The following is a 23,632-nucleotide window of genomic DNA, read 5'->3' as shown; positions in this document are numbered from 1 at the left end:
TGTAAGTCACTCAAGGAATCGTGCAGAAGAGAACTATTAAAGTCTCTGCATTTGAATGGTCTGAATGGTCACAACCTATTAAGTAAAACTCCCTGGAATTGCAGTGATAGTCACTTCTAGCTTTCCTTATTGTGTGTGTGTGTGTGTTTCTACATCAATTACTCCTATAATCTTACCTTCTAAAATTGTTGCTTCTACTCTACTTTGCCTTGGAAAGCAAGATATTCCTACTTATTATAAATGTGCTAAAATAAAAACAAATAGGCTTTGAGTGAGGACTTGAGAAATTTCCTCTCAACAAACTGCATCTATGTATGTGAGTCTCTGTGTCTTTCTTTATCTTGGCTACTCCAAAGTTTTATGAGCTTATTTTCTGATTTTCAGTGGCCTTGCAAATAAGTAAGCTCTGTGAAAATGACATGACAATTTTAATATGCTTTTCCCCTAACTTTTCAAATAGTAAGTCTTCATTAAATACGTACCTCTTCCTGAAAGCATGTAAGGTGAAATTTCAAGTAATCGATTGATTAACCTGGACCAAAATCCCATTGGAAAATAAGGCATTTCATAGAGTCGAATGATGATTTCAGAGTTCTCACAATGGGGAAGCTCTATCACAGGCCTGTGGTCAGACAAACTAAAGAGAAAAGGACATCAGCACTATATAGCTTCACAGAACACCCAACCACGTTAAGCAAAGTGTTTTACTCCCTAAAATCAATGAACTCAAGATAAATATTCTAGGCAATTGCACTTTTTTATAATGTTCTTTTGCTATATGCCCTTCCTTCTTCAAAAATTCAGTGGCTACTCAATCAATTCAAATGCATGCTCAGATGCAGGAATTTTTTTCAGCAAACTTATTTACACTAATAAATAATTATAATTAGTTACACATAGGTAAGTTTTAAGGGATTATACAAAACTTGAAAAAAATGCATGTCCTATGAAAAGCACATGTGTATTTTTAGAATATTCAATTTTTAGAATTGGATAGCATCTACCAATCAATGCAATTTGTACTTTTCAAGGTCATACACCTTATAACATTTCCCAGCAATAAGAAAATATAAAGCAACAAGAAAATTTTCTATAATACAGGATTAGAACTTAGGCCTTCATTGTATGACTGCTTTCCTCAGAAAATTCACTGCCATAAATTCTCCGAAGAAAACTCACTGTCTTCCCAGAACATGTCTACACTTGATCTTAGCCAAAAGGCCAAGAAGTGATTCCCCCAGAACCTGTGTAATATAACTCTCTCGGCTGCCATGTAAGGACAGACATGAACAAATACACACACACACACTAATCACTATCTCCCTTTCTTAAGTAATTAAAGCAGTGCTTAACCAAATAGTAATTACATACATAAAACAAGTCATCTACTCTACTTTAAAAATGTCAAATATAGTGTTTTCATTAAAAGTAAATGCTACATTTCAGTAGAAAGTATACACAGGAAACAAAAACATTAGTACACTTACTATAAACCAAAGTTATTTTGACAATTAAAACGTATAATAGCCGGTGGGGTATAATACCCTTATAGCCGGTGGGGTATTAAGGGTAACGGAATTTTTAAGTTTAAGTTTACCTGCTTGGAACCAGCAAATATTCTTCTCCTATTGGCAAGGCAATCTGGAATTTTTCTAGAAGTTTAAAGTACTGTGACATGTAGTTCTTCGGAAATCTCTTTTTCTTTGAAAGAAATTTTTCCACATCTCTACGTGAAATGATTCCTTTAGGATGTTTAGGATAGCCTTCCACTTTCACTGTCAAAATCTGAAAGATTTAAACTTGTAAAAAATCACTAGAATTTCTTTTCTGAAAATTTTCAAAAATAAATTTATTTATTTATTTATTTTAGAGACAGAGTATGTGCTGGAGTAGGGGGAGGGGCAGAGGGAGAAGGAACAGGGAAGCACATTCCCTGCTGAGCGTAAAGCCCAGCATGGAGCTCAGGGCTCAGGGCTGGATCCCAGGAACCAATACCATAACCTGAGCTGAAACCACTAAACGATGAAGCCACCCAGGTGCCCCTATTTTCTGAAAAGTTTTGAATTCAAAGCATTCTGTGTCTCTTTGCTTGGTGAAAGTGATCAGAACAATTCTAATGTTGTCAGGTATAACACAGGACCTAATTTCTCTACTAGCTGCCATGCCACCTGGAAGCCCAGTGGAGCAATCACTCCTCCACAAAAGATACATTAAATTAAGAGAATGAATTCAAATCCAAAATTAGAGAGAGCCTCTGAAGTCAATGAAACTTAAGCTTTCCCAGCTCTAATTAACAGATCAATCCAACACCAACACCAACACCCCCCCATCCTTATTATAGTCTCATCCACAATATATTCACAGGGAAATTATCTTCCAGACTGTGTTCTCACTATAGGTTTGCCATAGAAATGTTACTTTACATTTACAGAATAGAAAATGGTTTCTATCAATGAGAAGGGAGGTAGTATAGTAGAGTCTATTAGTGATTCTCAAACAAAGCTGGCCTCCACTCGGAGTCGTGATCCATAGGTCTGGCATGAAGCTTGAGAATCTGTTTTTTTGTTTGTTTTTTAAGATTTGGAAGCTTTTTTTTTTTTTAAAGATTTTATTATTTATTTGACAGACAGAGATCACAAGTAGGCAGAGAGGCAGGCGTGGGGGGCGGCGGTGGGAAGCAGGCTCCCTGCTGAGCAGAGAGCCCAATGAGGAGCTTGATTCCAGGAACCTGGGATCATGACCTGAGCCAAAGGCAGAGGCTTTAACCCACTGAGCCACCCAGGCGCCCAGAGAATCTGTTTTATTTAAGAAGAAATTCAGATGATACTACCATAGAGACCATAGAATCAGCTTTGAGCATAATCATAGCAGCTAAAGTATAAATTCAGAAGAACCCAGGTTCAAATCCAGGTTCTAGTACTAGCTGTGTTATCCGGAGAAAGGTATATAATTTCCTTAAGCCACAGTTTCAATCAGATAACAAAAGTGACTGTCCCTTAGATTGCCATGACCCTGAAATAAGACAAGTGAGTCATGCAAGGTGACAGGACAATTTTTAGCATATGATAAGCCCTCATATGTTAGCCACAACTATCCATATATTCTTATTCATTTTATTTAGCCAAATTAACTTTTTTTCTTTTCTATTTTTTGATTAACATATAATGTATTATTTGTTTCAGGGGTACAGGTCTGTGAATCATCAGTCTTACACAATTCACAGCACTTATCATAGCACATACCCTCCCCAATGTCCATCACCTTTTAAAAAGGCTTGTGATTGGGTGCCTGGGTGGCTCAGTGGCTGAGCGACTGCCTTCAGCTCAGGTCATGATCCCAGACTTCCAGGATTGAGTCCCACATCAGGCTCCCAGCTCCCTGGGGAGTCTGCTTCTCCCTCTGACCTTCTCTCTCATGCTCTCTCTCACTTATTCTCTCTCAAATAAATAAATAAAATCTTTAAAAAAAATTTTAAAAGGCTCGTGCTTAATTTCTTTAGATTTTTAACATGTAAGGGATACTTCAATAGGAGCATACATTATGCATTTTATCATGCAGTTGGGTGAAATATTGGATTGTAAAATCCTTAGGCCCAAAGGCTTCTCTCCCTCATCTTTGTATCTCTATTTGGTATATACAATGTTTATTGAATCAATGAATGCATGACTGGCTGAACATAATTGTGTCTAATGATAATATATAAATGGGTCATTAAATAATAAAAACTGCACTTTGGGACCTCTCCCATATTGTGCATTTTATAGCCCAGGACATTCTTATAATTTAGGTGGTAAAGAAAATTGTTTGCTGTTCTGGCATTTTTAGAGTTGCTAAGACCTTGTCTGACAATTCACACTCTATTCCCAACCATACTTTATATTTTCTTTATAGCACTCTACCACCTGACATTTTAAGTGTTTATTTATTGGTTATTTCCTCCCAGCTGAATGTCAAGTCCGTGAATGCAGGAGCCTTGTTTTCTCTATGCTTACAGCCCCAACAGCAGAACAATATCTAGAACATTGCAGGTATCAAACCAATTGCTGGATGACAGAATTGGGGGAAAATAAAGTTTGGAGCACTTTATCCTGGGGTCAGTTTTATAGGTACTGGAGTCAAACTACTTAGTTTGACTACTTCCTAACTCTACTTCTTTCTAAATATGTAACTTTGGATAAATTATTTCACTTCTCTGCCCATCAATTTCTTCATCTTCAAGATGAAGACTAATATAATACTATTTAAAAGAGTTGCTCTGAGAATTACATGAGAAAATGTTTGAACAGTACACAAGTAACACTTATATGTTAGCCATTATGGCATACCTCTTCTAATTTGTCAATTTAGGCACATTGACTTCATTTGTAAAATTTTTTAAAATTTATTTACTTAAGTAATGTTTACACCCAACATGGGGCTTGAACTCACAACGCCAAAAATCAAAAACTGTACACTCGTCTGACGGAGCCAGCCACGAGCCCCTAGACATATTGATTTTAAAATAGAGGTTTGTGTTGGATTGTTTTTAGTAGACCTATTGTATGCTACCACTATTTGTAGTAAATAGTATCCAAAGACGGACACGTGAATTTTTTCTCTCCCTACATATGCATGGTGTTTGATCCTTCAAGAAAAGAAATCCAGGGGCACCTGGGTAGCTCGTGGGTTAAAGCCTCTGCCTTCGGCTCAGGTCATGATCTCAGGGTCCTGGGATCGAGTCCCGCATCGAGCTCTATGCTCAGCAGGGAGCCTGCTTCCTCCTCTCTCTCTCTGCCTCTCTGCCTACTTGTGATCTCTGTCTGTCAAATAAATAAAATAAAATCTTAAAAAAAAAAAAAGAAAAGAAATCCATTCATTTCTCTTCCTCTTGAATCTGGATGGGCTTTCTGGTTATTCTCATCTCTAGAATGTGGCAGAAGTGACATTTTAAGTGTCAAATTTTGAAAGGACTGGTCATATGAAAGGAATGGGCATATGGTCATATGGAGGAGAACCAATACACCAAAAGTGTGAGTGTAGCTCTCTTGGGCATTCCCACCTGGCTCAACGAACCAAGCCAACCTTAATGCCATGTGGAGCAGAACCGCACAGCTGAGCACAGCCAACCCAGAGAACAGTGAGAAACAAGAAAATATTGATGTTTTACTCCAAGTTAACTTGTTTTCTCTAAGTTTTGGGGTATCTTGTTACATAGCAGTAAAAAACTGAAACATTATCTTAATTTTATCACCTTTGAAAGAACTCATATTCCTTCAGCCTAGTAACTTACAATACTAATCTATGCCCTTATGCAAAGAAAGAAATTTTTCCAAATTCCTCACCCAAGGTTTTGTCAAGATTAAACTGCTATGCAAACTCTTTCTTTAATGTTCCACCTGATTAATTCAATAAGTCCCTTTCATCTCTCTTTTGTCACATGGTTAAATGAGTTTTGCAAACTTCCCTGTGCAGTAATGAAAACTTTTTTAATAAGTTTAGTGAACCAATAGTCTGGGGCACAGAAAGGGTGAGTAGGCTCATTAGAGCTTCTGCACCATGAAATTGTTTCTTTCCTTGCCTCGATGATTCATGGTAGTGAACACCTGTATTTATTTTTTCTGATGGGTGTCAGACCAGACATTCTTGTCTTCAGTTGACCATAGTTTTCATTCTCTTTAAGTCTTGGTGAAAATAACATTATATTTTAATGTATCAGTATAAATAAAAATGATGGTATTTATTAAATTAATAAGAAATTTAGATTATTATTCTACTGACTCTTTAGATTTATCTTTCAATGTAACTTTGAAGTATTCAAATTCTTGACTTAATTTTTACTTAAATTATATTTATAGTATAACTATGCTAATACGAACTTTCATGAAGTTTCAACTTAATTACCCCATGAATCCTCAGGGATTTTTACTGTGGTTATGGTGGAAGGTTGCTTTTGTTAAAAGATGGTGATTCTGATGCAAACCAGTTCTTTATTCTACTGAATCAGATATGCCCCCTGCATTATCCATATCTATGCAACTTTAAATATTCCCAATTCCCATGGAAGCACATCACTTTTTAGTGTAACTTTAGCCTTTTCTTGACTATATAGACTTTAGTTATTTTCCAAAACAGTGTGCCATTTAGGACAACAAAATCCTCAGGGTATATTTTAAACTCCCTTTCCTGTACAGAACACACCCACCTACACATATTTTTTATTTAGCTCTGTACCTGGCACACTTTCCAAAACTATATGGATGCATCCTTATAATTTTGAAGGGTTTTTTTAATTTCTTAAAATAATTTATTTAATTACCAAGTAACTCAAACATAAAATTAGCTACCATTTACTTCTCACTTACAGTGAGTTAGGGAAGCAATACAGAAAATAATATTGTAACTATCTTTATGGTATGAGGGAAGAAACAAAGGCTTAAAATATTAATAAATGTCACAAAATTAGGAAAGATATAGAAAAAATTTGAACACAGGTCATGCTGACTCCAGAGCTTGTGGTCTTGACCACTTTACCAGCTTCATTCCCATTTACCAAATGAGTGGAATCGCACTCCTCATGGCATATGTGCAAAAGGAAGAAAACCTACTTTAAAAATATCTGCCAAAATAATCACTACTGTCATGTTACAATTGCCACTTCCAGCAATGTTTCAATATGCTCTCAAGGTCCATGAAATAGGACTTAGCCCAAAATAAGTTCCCCCTCCAAAATACTTTCCTTTTTTTCCCCTTAGACAAAATTTAGGAACCATCATTCAAAATTATCTGAAGGGATTTTAATTACTGTGTGGTTTAATTAGAAGAGATTATTTTAATCCAAAAAAGTAGAATTATTTTAGAGATTCAGGGAGTCACGTTAAAAACTGTAAATTATGCTCACAAACAAAATGGTTGCCAGTGAGTAAACATGCTAGACACAGCCTCCCCAGCTCTCTTCAGTTCATGATTAAGCTAGATGCAGCTGTTCTCAACCAGGGGGATTTTGCACCCTCACCAATATTTGGCAATATCCGGACACATTTGGGGCAATACTACTGGCATCAAGGTGGTAGAGACCAAAGATAACTGCTAATCATCCTACAATGTACAACACATAATTATCTGGCCCAAAATTTCAATAGTAATGACACTGAGAAACACTGAGCTAGGATATTCTGCTTGAATGGATTTCTATGGCAACTATAGAGATGGGTTATGATAACTAATTAAATAAACTCATTGGTAATTGATTTATCATTGGCAGAAGAAATTTTTTTTCAACATAAATATAAATGGAGAAAGGACAGCCATAACCATCACCATCCAGCTTCCAAAACTGTGAGCAATTTTGAGCTTATAGTCCACTCAAGAGGGAAAACTCCCCTCCATGTTATCTAGTTAAAGGTTTTATGCTCATCAATCCAATTTTCTTAAGTATATTTGCCCCCAAGGATTTTCATAGAGCTTCCATTCAACTGACTATAGCAATAACCAAACCAAAGTGTCATCAGGGTCTAGAAAAGCACTGTGGAACACAGTGATACAACATCTGTCTGTAAGTCATAAACAAAGATATAGAAGTGAATCCTCAATCATCTTCCCTTCTTCCATGAAGCTCTACTTAATGCAGTCTTCTAAATGAATTGTTCTACAGTATTCTACACATACAGGATTTTCTACCTTAACTGAGTACAAAATCTATAATGCTCAGTGCTCTTCAATCATTGTGCTTCTCTTCAATCATTACCCCCATGCCACAAAGATACCAGACACCAACCTGTGCCATGACTTTACAAAGCCACTTGGGTTCCACAAAATATAAGTCACTTAACTGCAATGCTGGGTCTTGAAAATGAAGAAGGACCCCTGTAGTAAAAAAATCAAACAATGTAACATGGAATCTACAATACACAAATAGCAAGGGGCTTTAGAGAGACTCTAGTCCAACTTCCTTATTTTACAGATGAGGAAATCTCAGCAGTTAGTGGAAGAGTTGAGACTAGAACCTGGGCATCCCAGTTCCCGGGCTCTAAAGTACAAATATTATAAGGTATTTTTAACTAGATAAAATGATCACATATAAGCAAATTAGAGACAATGGCATGCATTGTCTTGCATATATTTACAAATAATAAAAAAATTCACAGAATCTTTTAGCTTTCTAAGTATATTCTACAAAGATACCTTATTTTCAAATATAGCTAAGAAACACAGAAGAGTGCAGAAAGCTACTGGTTTAAGAATGATAAGAGAAAAAAACCAGATTATAATCCATGCAAAGATTCATTTTTCACACAACAGAATCTACGGATTAAAAGAAGCTTCTTGGTCAATGACTCTAGTATTACAAACCAACTCACACATTCTAGCAAGGTCATATGGATCAAGTAACCATATAGCACAGAAGCTGGGCTGAGTGTTTTCTTCTGTGAGATCATGCTGACTATGTGCAATGCAACAGGCAAGATCTGCCATTCAAAAGATCCATTCTTTCAGGCAACCATCGATATTCTAAGTGCCCCATTAGACCACCCCAATAATAATCCCCTTTATAGTATACAAATGAATTATAAAGGGAATATACAAATATCCCCTTTATAGTATACAAATGACTCCACACACACGAAACTCAATTGACACTACAAAAGGATTCAGCTCATGCTCGGGGTCTCAAAGCTCCTGAATAGATAAGTCAATTTCTAGAACCCACATGTTTTAACTGCTGCTCAGACACCCTTCCCACTACTGCCCTTGATAGCTTCTAAATGTTTTCTCTACAATACAGCATATGAAAATGCAACATGATTGCACATGATGACCTTTCAAAAGGAAAAAGTTGATGATCAAAGAATCTTATGGATATTCTGTTAAGTTTTGTATATAAATTCTTTACAAGGCTCAGATACATTTGTATAAATGACTACAGTGGAGCTTTGAAGAAATATGTAACAAACCCACAAACCTGATTCATTTAGGAAGTGAACTGCATGAGGAAGCTCATTTTCATCCAACTGCAGCTGATTTTCTTTTACGAGTTGTAATAATCGTTTCCGGTCGATTACAGGAAATTCAATTGGCACATTTTTACGCTCTGATAAAATGATTTTCTCAAGTTCTACATAGCAGTCTGGAATCAGCTGCCCAACAACAGGCTGATCTCGGATCTGTGTAATTACAAATGACAAGCTGTAAAAATCCATTTTACTCCTGTATTTGTCAGATGGTTCGTAAATTCAGTGCTAATAGTTGTTAAGGAAGTGATATACTATTTAGAAATGTATTTTTTAATAAAATCAAAATGTGATGTGAAACTATTTAAACTGTGAAAAATAAAATGATATTAAAATAAGAAAAATGTAAACACAGAAGCCAATTTAGAAAGAACTATCAAACAAAATAATATTGAAATATTTAACTATCCAGAAAACCCATGACAAAACCCAGGATTAATTATTAACCATAAATTAAGGATTTGCTATTTTCTAATACATTAGACATATATGTAATAGAGATGCTAGCATTAGAAGTGAGTAAGTATTACAAAACTTTGGGGCCTTATTAGATGAATATATCTATGCCATAAGGTAAAAATATTAAATTTTGTGCTTGTTATTTGCAAAATGTTGCATTATTGGAATGTATATTTCAACAGAGATAGACATGAAGTCTCCTCACCCAAGCTATGCTTTTTCATGGCACTTCAAACTTGGGAAAATAACTCATCTTAACACAAATGATTTTGACACAAGAAGATGATTTTTGGGGGTCTGTTACACTTGTAATCTAATCATTGTTTACTAACTGAAATATATAAAATTTTTTTAAAGAATGACTTTTATACCATAATTTCTATAATAAAAAAATATTTTCCAAACTTTCCCCCCCCAAAAATCTGATTTTAAATAGAAATCCAACTGTTAACAACAGTAACTAAAATTCCTCTGAAAACCACCAGGTGGCAAACTCTCCCTGTTTCTCAACCCAGGTATATATTCTTGTATTCTTTTTACCTGACAATTTCTAAATTCTTTAACTTATTATAAACAGAAATTGGGTTTTATTACACATTCACATGCAGATTTTAGGTGCTCTTTTTCTACTCATAACTGAACCTTAAGGAGCTTTACTCATAGCAGCCATACTATTATTTACATATTCCCCTCCAGTCATTCGAAAAATTGTTTTCATGTATCCAGTGCCCCAGCAAATTAAATATAATTCCACTAATCTCCACTTTTCATTTTCCCTCTCTTCATCATTTATAAATTAAGATAAAATAGAACTTCATATTGAAGGTAGTGTTTTAAACCAAGAAAGAAAATCTACATGTAGAAGTAAACAAGGGTTCTCACAGAAAGCAAATTACATAGCAAAGGGATGAATTTTATAGGGCTGAGTTATGGGGCCAACAGAGGATCCTGCTCTGCTAATGGGCTGGACAAGATTGAAAGGGATAATGTTGGCATAGAATTGTGTTTTGTCCTACTTCTCCTTTTAGCTTGATTAGAGGGTCACCAAGAGCCAAAAAAGAAAAAAAAAAAATATTCTAGAGTTTGCATAAACGCATGTTAATAAGGGTGAGACAGGGAAAGATTAGAGAAGAGCCAAGACAGAAGAAGAAAATGAAAAACAAATGACAGGGGAAAAAAAAAATCTCTAATGGCTTAAAAAAAGCTGCTATTTGATTACACATTGAAGCATGTCAGGGAGGAAAGAATATTCAAGTTCTGGCAGGTTCATTGGTTCTGAATGTTTCTCAAAGAGCCAATATTCTGCAAAGCAATCAGATAGATTTTCAAACTAAAATGCCAGAATGCTGCAACCACTAGCAATATGCATCTTTCTTCAGATAATGCGACCATTTCTCAAAGCATTCATTTAACTGCCTTGTGTCAGCTTCAGAATTCATTAACAACTGCAGCAAGAAAACTGGTCTTATTGATCACTAGTGGTAACTTGCTATCATGCTAAAGCGCTACTAGTCCAGTCAGATGAACTAACCAGTTTATCCATACTTCAACTAAACTAACCATACTTTATTTGTTTCAACTAAATTCAGGCTTTTTCAAAACAAACTATTCTTTTTGTTTTGAAGAAGTCTCTTTAAAAATGATATATGTGCCAACATATATAATAAAATATATAACAATTATATATATAATAAATATATACTAAAAATAGAAGCTATTAAAATATTACAAGTGACAATAAAGTTCTAGAAGTACTGGTATAGTCTGAGAAGAAAACTGCCTGGGTAGAGAGACTCTTTAATTGGATGCAATTTTGTGCATCTGTGTATTTTGTGTAATATTTTTTGTATAATATTTTGCATTTCTTAAAAGTCACATTGGGGCGCCTGGGTGGCTCAGTGGGCTAAGCTGCTGCCTTCGGCTCGGGTCGTGATCTCAGGGTCCTGGGATCGAGCCCTGCATCGGGCTCTCTGCTCAGCGGGGAGCCTGCTTCCTCCTCTCTCTCTGCCTGCCTCTCTGCCTACTTGTGATCTATCTCTGTCAAGTAAATAAATAAAATCTTTAAAAAAAAAAAAGTCACATTAATCTCTACTCTCTAATCATATGTCCAACAAGAGAGCAGGAAAATCTGCAAATAAATACTATGTCATTCTTCTTACATAAGATGCCATTAGTGACTGTGATAAATGTGTTGAAAGATACAAACATGCAAATTCTCTTGCCGGGCACCACAAAGACCAACACATTTATAAATGGCCCATTAGGTTTTAGACAGTAGCATAATCTGTGAAAATGGAACAAAAATAAGCTAACTGGCCAACACATTATAACCAGGGTGACCACATAATTTATCATCCAAATTGGAATGCTTTTGAGAACATAGTGGGACACTATTAATTATGCTGGGAATGCCCAGGCAAAACAGGACCCTCGTTATAAGCCATGGCCTTGATCATTAGTGCTAATGAGCTAAACCAACAGGGACTAACTGTGAAACTCACCACCGGGTTTGGCGTATTGAACTGTGTGAGGAATTTTCAGTGCAGTTTATACCATGGTATCTGTAGAACTCTGGAAAAATTTATTTTTCCTGAAAGTTTTAAAAATGAGTATTCTCCCCAATAACCAATTTATGTGTGTTTTAAGAACCTACGGACACATTTGGCTTACTAGAACTTTAGAAATCAAAACATAATTTCTGAAATAGAAAATCCAGTTTATATGAACTAAAAAATTGTTTAGACATTGTTGAAAATCAAATTCTTGATCTTGGCAACCCTAGAAAAGAGGCATCTCACAATATGGAGGGAAGAAAAATATGTGGAATGGGCATCACAGTGACAAGAGACTCAAAGGAGCAGCACAGAAGATGAAGAGGCACATAAAAGAGGAGCTCCAAGGGCGCCTGGGTGGCTCAGTCATTAAGTGTCTGCCTTCAGCTCTGGTCATGAGATCAGACCCTGGGATCGAGCCCACATCAGGTGGGAAGGCTGCTTCTCCCTCTCCCATTCCCCCTGCTTGTATTCCCTCTCTTGCTGTGTTTCTCTCTGTCAAATAAACAAATAAAATCTTAAAAAAAAAAAAAAAAAACCTAAACTAAAAACAAAAAAAACAGGAACTCCAAAAGGAAGGAGCAAGTGGAGAACAACAAAAACAGAAGAGGAAAGATGATCTCAAGACCCCTAATATCCACTTGTATTTGACTGAATCATCATCACAAAAAGCTGTGAGAGAAAGGGCATCAGAAACGTTCTCAGATGCTCTCAGAAACATTCTCTCAGTCTCTCAGACATTCTTAGCTTCCTTCAGGATCCTCTAATTATTTTTATTCCCATTTCTATGCATTTGAAATAAGGAATGGCATAAGTAAGCAACTTTAAAATTGGAGTGATTTAATAATGTTAACATCTATGACAGAACCCACTATTTTAAGATAGCTGTTCTTTTCTCAACACTTCTGACATCTCTAAACAGTTGGGTAACATGGCAGTTAAACAATTAAATGTATCCACCTGTCTGCAGTAGGCATTAACCACATTACCTTGAAATTAAGACTCTCATTGATGATGGTTTTCCGAAGCTTTGCCAAAGCATCCGATTCCTCAGTGGCATTCACAAAGTGGTAATCCCTTATTGCAGGAAACCCTCGCTTGTTCAAGAGTTCCTTGGTGATTTTACTTATGCAGGCTTTGCGTTGCTTTTCATCAGAAACATCCAAATGTGTGCCAACAAGAATCACAGGGGAAGAAGAAGCACGAGCCTACAGGAAAAGATACAGAATACTCTTGTGTTTGCTTCAAAATCAAGGCTGCTTACTGTTCTGTTCATAGTCACTTTTTAGGAAATTCAGTAGAGTGGAACTAAGAAAAGACGTCAAAAAGAAACTGTCAACTATCTTTCCATCCTTAAATCTAGGGGGAAGGTGGACCTTAAGACATTTCAAAGTCATTCTTATGCCCCTTCTTATTCCAAGTTTTACCACTTTTCAGGCAGCTGATATAACAGTAATAGTCTATTCTTCTTTCCTTTTATGCCTTTAAAATGGGTTATTCTGTAAGTGTACTTTGGACTTCTAAATAAAATAAGCATTTAATAAACCCAAGACTGTACCAAAGCAACATAATATGGTTTATATTTTTCACCTCCTTAGCTGTATAAATTCAATCTCCTACATTCAATTTGAAGTCATTCAGTTTGTCGTCCACATGGAAAACAACACAAAAAGGCACTAAAGCAAGTACAATGGCCACTATAATATTCACTTACTTTAGCTAGTTATGACAAAAAAAAGGAAGTTAGAAAATTACCAAAATGATAAACTGAGCTGTAGGCAGCCAAAGTATCTGCTAAAATGTCCTGACACAAACCTTGTCAAGGATGTGATTCACAAAAGAGCCCCCTGAAGCTCATTCAAAGAGCATCACTCACTCTTACTTTATCCCAGTTCTGAAACCTGTACTACATCAAGAAGAGCTAAAAGCATGACAGCAAGGGACAAAGTGGAAAAATTACAAAAATAGATGCCAAATATAAGAGCATACTAGGCTCGTATCATTTAAAAGTACAAGATTTGGGTGCCTGGGTGGCTCAGTTGGTTAAGCCACTGCCTTTGGCTCAGGTCATGACCCTGCAGTCCCGGGCTTGAGTCCCACATCGGGGTCCCCACAGAGCAGGGAGTCTGCTTCTCCCTCTGCCCACCCCCACCTCTCATGCTTTCTCCCTCTCTCAAATAAATAGAATCTTAAAAAAAAAAAAAGTGTAAGATTTGAAGTAATTGATACTACACATGCCAGTGAGATGACAATGCGTGGATTGCTTTTGCTTAGTATATTTTATTTTAAATTAGAGAAGTTCATACTCATTTAAGAAATAAAATGATCAGGGGCACCTGAGTGGCTCAGTCAGTTAAGCTTCTGACTCTTGATTTCAGCTCAGGTCATGATCTCAGCGTCTTTGAGCATGAAGCCTGCTTCTTACAACTCTCTCTCTCACCCTTTCCCTCTGCCCCTCCTCCACTGAAAATATAATAAAATAATAAAAAATAGCTTTAACATATATATTTTCAACTCTTATAGGTTAAAGGTTTTTAAGTATCTATAACATTTACCAATAAGGAACACACTATTTTCATGTCACAACCTAATTACACTAAAAATTCTCCAACTCAAAATTTTAGTGCTTCTAACTTTATTCTTAAAAAACTGAGGAGACTGAAGCAACTGCTTGTCCAAAACAAATCACCTTTCACACACACAAAAAAACTATTTTCTACTTTCAAATAGTGAGAACAGATGACCTTTATATTGAAGAGCCAAGGTTTCATGGCGTCCACTTCAGCCTGCCCTTTGCTAAGGTCATAGACAGCAAGGTAGAGGGCTCGCTGGGTCATGAAGTGGGGATGAGTACTGTAGAATTCCTCACGACCTAAAGAAAGATTGGAGACTTTTTCTTAGCCTTACAAACAAGAGGCAAGTATCCCTTAAAAAAAATTTTTTTTAGGTGATAATATCTTCTACTTAGCATACAAAAAAAGAGAGAAACAGCCAACAGACACTACATACGTAGAGGACTACACTAGGTTTTCACTCTCAGGATTGACAACTGTTAGCCTGTGTGTCAAGTACCAACCAAATATTTAAGCTTCAGCTGACTCCTACTGGTTCCTAACGTTTCCCTCCATGGAATTCATGCTGGTGGCAAGGGTAAATTTAGAAGTAAAGAGCTTTGGAATAATTCTATAGCATCTACCAGGTCTCTTTGCAGTACCTACCAGCTCTTTTGCAGGACAAAATCTCTGCTTTTAAATCCCTGTCCAAAATAAAAGATAAATATGAGTAAAAGATTCTAGCAAAATAAATACCTGCAAAATCCCACACATTCAGAATGAGGTCCTTCTTCCCTTTGCCTCTAATTTGGATAGGCCAGTCTTTCACATCTATACCAACTGTGGCGCTCTGCACCCCAAGATCTGACTTCTTGGTTTTTGTCAGTTGCTGCAATAAGGTGGTTTTACCACTCCCAGTATTTCCCACAATCATAAGCTTCATTCGGTTATAGGGCACAGCCTTTTTTAACCGCTGTTGAAGAAACCTGGTATTTGAAAATACAAAAATGAAATAATAAAATGCTTAACAGTGTACTTAAGACATAGGTGAATTCTTAAGCATTGAAATCTTTAAAATACCAGACTGTTCTAAAACAGAGCATGCAAAAGACTACACAGCTTATGTACCTAACAAGGTATATGTCTTTGAACACACATTAATGCATCTATTATGTTAGCGATGTCCGTGTGGTTGATGATTGGTAGGTAACAATATCAAATATGATGACATGTTACATTATCACCAGAAATAATCGAAACATGTTTGCAATACTAATTAGGATGCTGAAAATTATGGACTAATTAGCATTATATATGTGTGTGTGCATACATATACATATATATGAGATATATCTATATATGAGTTTCTTTAAATAACACAAATGAAACCCTAAAAATTAGAAGGTCTAAAATTTTACAAAGGACAAAATTTTACATATGACAGAGAAGCAAAATAGAGTATATATGCATACTATTACACTAAACTTTGATAGTGAGGTTATATTGGGTATATGTGTCTATGTGTGTCATATATTCTTATATGACATAGATAATGTATCTATTTACATATATTATGTATGCAGGTATGTAATGGAAATGGAGACTGGGAACATATTGGTTATATTATAAATTATACATGTACACTATTAAACTATCAGCAAATAATATGATATTTTTCCTAAGAATCTTAATGAAAACACAACTGAAACTAATCAGAAGTGCTACAGGTGGCTAACAAAACCATTTTAAATACTAGATTTTAAATTTAAAAATATACTGGCTATAGAAAGATATATTCTTAACTATGTTAAAATGCTGCTACAATCTAAAATTAGAGAAGAAACTAAATCATATGTGAATTTTAGGGAATATGGACTGATCCATTCTCATAACTAATAAGACTCTGACCAACATTCCTGAGGATCTGAATAAAAGACACAATTACTTTTCATAATTTGTTTGATGCTTTAGAAAATACAACCTGACAAATCAGATACTGTCTGCTATTACTGAAATCATTGTCACATACCACTTAAGTTCTGTTTGAAATAATTTTTTCACATACAACTTAAGTTCTGTTTGCATTATCAATAAGCAAGAATATCAATAGTTCAACTGTCTATTTACTAAGAATTCAGCATTCTTTGAAAAAGTCATTCTTTAAAAAAGCAACTGATCAGGGCACTCGGGTGGCTCAGTTGTTTAAACGTCTGCCTTTGGCTCAGGTCATGATCGTAGGGTCCTGGGACAGACCTCCACATTGGGCTCCCTGCTCCTCCCTCTCCTTATGCTGCTCCCCCTGCTTGTGCACTCGCTCTCTCTCTTTCTCTCTCTCAATCTCTGTCCAAAAAAATAAATAAAATCTTTAAAAAAAAATGATGCCTACAATTTCTAAACCACTCCAGGTATCTCCCTTCTAAAAATGTTAAACACATTTAAAAGTAGATTATAGTGGCTTGATAATATAGCACACCATACTGAAAAGTAGTTCTACAAATTCTTACCAAATAGTGAACCAATTTTAATTTGAATATCTGTCCAGTTTCAGAGGGGAAAATCATGGGAAACAATTAGGTAGGATGAAAGGCAGTCAGATTTAGCATAGCTGGTGACAGTCTTTCTTTTCAAATTAAATCAACCCTGGGGGACATAAAAGCAAATCTTTCCTCATAAAAGGAGATGAAAAGTTAAATGTATTTAAGAAAATTTAAACAGAAGAGAATTAGGTAACTATGTAGTTCACTGGTAATTCATTTATTCTCAATTGTATGCCAGGCTCTGCGTTAGGTGCCAAGAATCAAACTATGAATGAACATAGCCATGATCCCTGTCTTGTTGGATATTTTAGTCAAGTCAGGGATATATTAAGAGGTGATAACTGAGTTGAAACCTGTAAGATAATATAAATAGGAGTAATTCTATAGAAATGGGAAAAGACAGTTTTACAGGTAGGTACCAATAATATTGACATGCTCAAAAGGTAACAGAGAGTGAAATAAAGTCCATTACCAAAGGTATTTGAAGTACATCAAGTGTAAAGATCAGCAACAGTGATACCTGAGAAGTTTTGGTTTCAAAAATGGTCAGGGTTAGTAGATGACTCATCCTCACATGCAAAATCAAAGTTAGTAATTTTATATCATTTAAGTATCTATAATGCTTTAAGATATAATAGACATGATAACTATTTGCTATATGAAATGCAGCTTGAGAAGTTATTGGGCTCTATTATTCTCTGTTATACTCGTTAGAACGTATATTTATAACAAGACACCAAATAATTTCCTTTTATAGTCACTTCTATGACAAGCATGATCAGGAGGAGAAGCCACTCTCTCAACAGTAGCATGGCTAGAAGAAAATGAAAATCTCTGTAGAGGCACCACATAAACCCATTTATTAAACAAAAGGCAAGTGACACACGGTATATTACCATTAAACAGTACCATACTATTATTTCCTAAACTGTAACTACATACTCATAGAAGTGATAGAAAAAATCTGAAACGAATTTAATTTAAAAAATGGAAATAAAATTATCTAACCTTATGATGTCTTTGGCTTTACATCCTATATGTTTAAAATCAAAATTAAGCCGTAGTTCATCCAAAGGAAGATCCCATATTTTGCTTAACTTCCCCATTTCATTAGGAAAGGATCTCAGCTCCAAATTGTAACTGACATCAAGGGAGGTCAGGTTTTCGAGACAGCCAATCTCAGGAGGAATCTTAATGAAATAAAAAAGGGCAAATCCAGTTGGTAGGAAAGAAGAAATGCGTGCTGCAAGAAACCAGATACTTCCTAGGAGAAAAGAAAGGCTCAGAGAGCCTATCAGCAAATTGTATAACCTTTCAGCAGAGTTCTAAAACTTTCCAAAGGCTTGTCATAGTTTTCAATATAATTATTCGAAGACGTAAGTGTAAAGGACTTACCCAAAACAATCCAAGTCACTTATTTATAATCTTAAAAGACCTGTCCTATCTTGGTATCATATTTCATCTCCTTATGACATTAAAAGTAAAGAAGTTCTTTATATTTACCTAAATCTAATCAGTAGTGACTTCAGTCTGCTCCTTTTACACTATATTCTTCACAAAAGCTATAAAGTTCTAGTCATAAACTTACAGGCAACTTAACATTCTTAAAATACAACTGAATGTTTATACTTTCGGTGGCCTTGTAATAGGAGTTTTTCTTTTCCCGTTCCAAATTATTAAGCAATACGCATACTTTTACAATAGAAAACATCAATTTGCTGACCAAAAAATCAGGTACCAAAACCACTCAGTTACACTGAATTTAACAGTTTCAGACACAATTCTTTTTGGCTCTCATAGGCAAAAAACTTGAAGCAGCAAAATTAGATATTTTTTTCTGAGATGAATGAATAATCAGTTTTAGATTTATAAACAGAGGCAACAGAGTGACGCAAAAAGGCTGACTCACTGGGCTAAAGGGCAACATAATGGAGGAATGCAGAAATTTAAGAAAAACACATGCTACAGATGACTCAGCAACAACTTGAGAAATGTAGATTATTTGCGAGTCTGTTAGCAGATCAGAGATTTAGTGATAAAATAAAACACTTAACACATTACACACATTCATGATTAAATATATATATCCATATGCTTCTTCAAAAATAGAGCACAAAGTGATTCTGACTGAAGGTAATCTATGCTAATATACCCACTTACTTCAGGGTAGGATTAGATCTTACTCAAAGGTAAGAAATATCAATTAGCAGACTTTCAAAATGATAATTTGTGATATTTTCAAATCATAAAAGTGCATTTTTAAATAGGCAATCATTTTAAACAAATAAGATAACCTCTTACCTCTTTCAGTTTATTATGAGAAAGATGTAGTTTCTCTACTCTTGACCACACATATGCTTTTTCGCTCAAGTCCAAGATGCTGATCTGATTAAAACTGAACAAGAGTTCCCTTAAGTTCAAAGATTTCCAGTGTGCAGGACTCGGCAGATACTCAATTTCATTGCTGCTCATATCTAAAGATCGCAAGCTAGAACCATACAGTATCAAGATAAAAAATGAGTGTTTCCAAAGTGCATGAAATAACATCACATGACACAACTTTAAAACTAACATTATTTATATTTAAGTATGCATGTATGTTTTTGTGTATATGTAGATAGATATGGGCTAGAGAAAAAGCATGTCTCACTAGAAACAACATTTAAATAAATAAAAGGCCGTTAAAACAAAATTGAAGCCTAATTTCCTTACTTCAGAAACAAAAAAATGTCAATCTTAGAATGAGAGAAAGACCAAGTGTTTACCATTGTTTACGATGCATGAGAAATCATAATGAACAAAAGGAAAAATGGTCATTTCTATATAAGATTTATAAATACGCCTTCTATACAAGAGTCACAAGTATGTAGCACCCCCCCTTCTCTTTTCATTTTCCTCATTACTGTGAAGATTCTTCAGAGGCTGTGTCCCAGAGCTAATGAATAATGTGCATGGGTATAACCTTTTACCAGCTTGTCTCAGTGTGATAAATATCACAACATTGAACATGATGTCTTGCATACAGTAGGCTCTCAAGGCAAATTGGTTGCTTTCAGGAATACATTACCCAAAGTTTGCAGGAAACAACAGAAAAACACATGGCATAAGCGTACGTGTGTAGAAAGAATAAAGACAGTGATTGTGATATATTTGACTACATAAAGGCTGTCTGGACTTTTACAATTATATGCTGACCCCTTTCATCTGGCATTTTTGAACCATACTGAATTAATTCTAACTGAGCTCACATAGTCGCACAGCCCACTAGACCAAGGTTCAAGCCTGCACAACATTTTTGCTCTTATTTTAAAATGACACAGGTTTTTGCCTTACATATCTCATAAAGATGCATAAATATAAGAAAATTAATTGGACTGTATTGGAGATAAGACATGTCTATCTAACAAACAATAGAACTTAGATAAAGCCAAGAATCAACAGATAGTTCAAAAGAAGTCCCTGTTAGCCTCAAGGGGGACTTAAGCTGGCCAACTGCATAATCTTTTGTGAAACAAAAGAATATATTTAAAGAAATACATACAAAATGCTAGAAATGTATGCCTGAAGATATTGTCTAAAAGCATAGAGTAATTAAGGGGCTAAATAATATTTTTAGTTAACTGAGGAGAAATCTTCTTTATGGTATGTATCTCCTAACCAACTTTCATAAATATTTAACTTTCAAACACATTTTCAGGAATACATTATGTTTAAAATATAGGACCAACTATATCCTAGAGGTGTTTATACGCATGAGTTGAGAGTATAAAATTGAGTTGCCAGTGTTTAAGAACTGTGAGTTAGGCATATTACTTCATCTCTTTAATAAAATAATGTTCTCATTATAGAGATAACAACAGTTTTATTAGGAAGTTTAAAGATGATCCACCATTGAGTGGCTAAAACAGTGTCTGACACATTCTAAAGCTAGACTGAAATTAACTATTATATGTCTGTCTGACATCTTCTATAACCAGATTATAGCTAAGCATTATTTACCTGTATATGCATATATTTGCACATACACACTTATGGATCTGGTTTATAATGTATAAACCAATTAGAATGGTATTTAACATGACACATTTTAAATCTAATTAATGCCTAAATTTATAGTAAATAGGAAAACCTTCATTTTTAATTAAATTAACCAGAAATATTCCTAAATACTTGGAGCTATATAAATTGTCTTAATCTCTACCAAAAATGTCTAACTCAACATAAGTATAATTTCAAAATTAATAACATCCTAGATGTACATCAACCTCTAAGAGCAAGTAAAATTTTAAAGTTAAAGTGATAGCTCCCGTAATCTCAATCGTTTGTAATACTGCAACAGTTAATTAACCTTAAATTGTCTCAACACAATAGTACCCTAAATTAATATAAAAGTTAAAAAGTCCAAATAGCAACTTGGGTCTTTTGCCTAGTAAAATTCTAACATTCATAGATTTAAGAATATTAAACTGAGTAGCTTTAGAAATCAATTACAATTTATAAATCAATTAATATGCCCACATCAAAACCATGTTTCTAAAGATTTTTTCCCAGTTCATGTGGTTTTAAAGTTAAAACAATAAACTTACTGTGGAAGATTTAAAATTACTTCTGGAACACATGTAAATCTGTTTTGAGATAGTTTTAGGCTTGTCAGGGAAGAAGGCAAAAGAGGCATAGCAGCTAAAAGAAAATAAAAGTGAGATAAGAGACATTTTAATCATTTCAACTAGATTTCCCTTAGATTCTACTATAAAAACAGCTACCAATCACTTAACTTTATTCACCTGTTGACAAAAAAATTCTACTTTTAAAATAAGGTAACTCCCTTACTCCTTTTACTAAACATCAAAACAATGGACCATACTTGTAAGAGTATTTTCATCTGAAAGCGAAACAACTGTCCAAAACATAAATTCATCTGTCCAACATCGGTACAAAGTAAGAATTATTAGAATATTCATTCCAAAGTATGTGTGATATTATCATTATGTGTACATACATTCTGGATTAATTCAGATTACTCTTAAGTATATACAACAAAACACTTTCAATACTAATACACAATATGATGTAAAGATAAAAATCCTTTATAGTACCAACCAGTAAAGGGTGTTCTATGGGGTAATGATGGGTATTGATCAATAAAAGCACTCTTGGATCACATGATCTTAAGACACTGAGGAAACATTAAGTAAAATGAAGCAAAATATCTCAGAGTTCTCAATATTCTCATGTAGTTTATGAACTTCCAAGAAGGAAATACAGTATGAAGTACCTCCAGGCAATAAAATTCTGTAGAACACAGTTTTGGAAACTGAGCAAATCATTCAGCCTGTTTTTCATCCATAAAATAGTGCAGCTAGACCAGATGAACTCTCTGATTCTTTAGAAATCTAAAAATCTATGGTTCTATGAAAGTGGCTTGAGAAATTATTTCTTAGCATTTTCAAGGTTAAAAATATGGGTTATGGTTTCTCTAGAAAAATCTTCAAAGGTCAAAGTGTTCTAAGACACTGCTAGAAGCTACTTTCCAAAGAGGCAGAAAGGAACATGCTATTATTTTTCACCTATATCTGAGAAGTATTTGTGGCAAAATAAATAACTCTCCACTTAAGAATAAGAGGTTTAGATGCTATATGGAAAAGACGTGAATTCAAAGAATCAAAACTGCATTTCACATGGGATTATCTTAAGAGTTAATGGTCCCACTCAGATATCACTTCCCTAAAGCATCTTTCCAAATGTAAGACTACTTCTAAAACTACTAAAATTGTGTAGTGCAAAGCAAAAAGATTTTTTAAACTACTTGCATTCTATCTTTCTAGTAAATTAATTCTATGCACCTGAATATATCACACAAAAATCTCTCTTCCATTTCTTCAGTGGAGCAGAGATCATACCTGTCATACTCTACAAGATTTTTGTGAGATTCAGCTGAGATGACAGTAACCAACCCTCAGGGTCCTTGGGATGCTCCTCGTTCCAGATCTAACTTAAATGTCATAGATACAGAGACACTCCTCTGCCTCCAAAGTCTGGATGAGAGCCCCCTGATTACCCCTGTAGCATCCTCAACTTGTCCTCACAGCATTTAGCTTAGTTACTGAATGCCTATCTTCTGAACCTAACTACTATTCTTTAAGGACAGAGACTGGGTTTGCTTTGCTCACTAGAAGGGAATCACTCTATTCCCCATTTTCAGGTTCATAGAAGGAACATGGTTGATATTCAAGAGGCCTAGAAGAAAGGAGAAAGGAGGAAAATATCCTGCAAATTAGCATAGTTTTTATCATTACTACCTTATGTTCTGGAAAAATAAAATATTTCAGAATAAGTCCAATTGTATTCTGCTTTTAAGCAGTATTAAAAAATTATTTTACAGGGACACCAGGTGGTCAGTGAGTAAAGCGTCTGCCTTCGGCTCTGGTCATGATCTCAGCTCTGAGAAGGAGCCCCACATCAGGCTCATTTCTCAGTGTGGAGCCTGCTTCTCCCTCTGCCTGCAGCTCCCCCTGCTTGTATGCTCTCTCTAACAAATATATGGA

General features: G+C 35.1%; 1 protein-coding gene across 2 annotated transcripts in view; it reads right to left on the bottom strand.

Moving 5' to 3' along the window:
• The window catches only part of LRRK2 (leucine rich repeat kinase 2), a 132,336-nt gene that overhangs the window by 47,581 nt on the left and 61,123 nt on the right, over nucleotides 1–23,632 (bottom strand). For both annotated transcript variants that reach the window (XM_059402899.1, XM_059402900.1), the window contains exons 26-35: nucleotides 21,674–21,767; nucleotides 19,389–19,575; nucleotides 18,096–18,277; nucleotides 15,307–15,536; nucleotides 14,743–14,870; nucleotides 12,988–13,206; nucleotides 8,939–9,140; nucleotides 7,754–7,842; nucleotides 1,598–1,785; nucleotides 483–637 (exon numbers count right to left, since the gene is read on the bottom strand). In XM_059402899.1, coding sequence (XP_059258882.1) covers nucleotides 483–637; nucleotides 1,598–1,785; nucleotides 7,754–7,842; nucleotides 8,939–9,140; nucleotides 12,988–13,206; nucleotides 14,743–14,870; nucleotides 15,307–15,536; nucleotides 18,096–18,277; nucleotides 19,389–19,575; nucleotides 21,674–21,767 — 1,674 coding nt within the window. The remainder of the gene's footprint in view (nucleotides 1–482; nucleotides 638–1,597; nucleotides 1,786–7,753; nucleotides 7,843–8,938; nucleotides 9,141–12,987; nucleotides 13,207–14,742; nucleotides 14,871–15,306; nucleotides 15,537–18,095; nucleotides 18,278–19,388; nucleotides 19,576–21,673; nucleotides 21,768–23,632) is intronic.

Source organism: Mustela nigripes, chromosome 6, assembly GCF_022355385.1.
Source record: "Mustela nigripes isolate SB6536 chromosome 6, MUSNIG.SB6536, whole genome shotgun sequence".
Classification (NCBI taxonomy): domain Eukaryota; kingdom Metazoa; phylum Chordata; class Mammalia; order Carnivora; family Mustelidae; genus Mustela; species Mustela nigripes.
The sequence above is the reverse complement of the archived record's forward strand: the minus strand, read 5'-3'. Positions and strand labels throughout refer to the sequence as shown.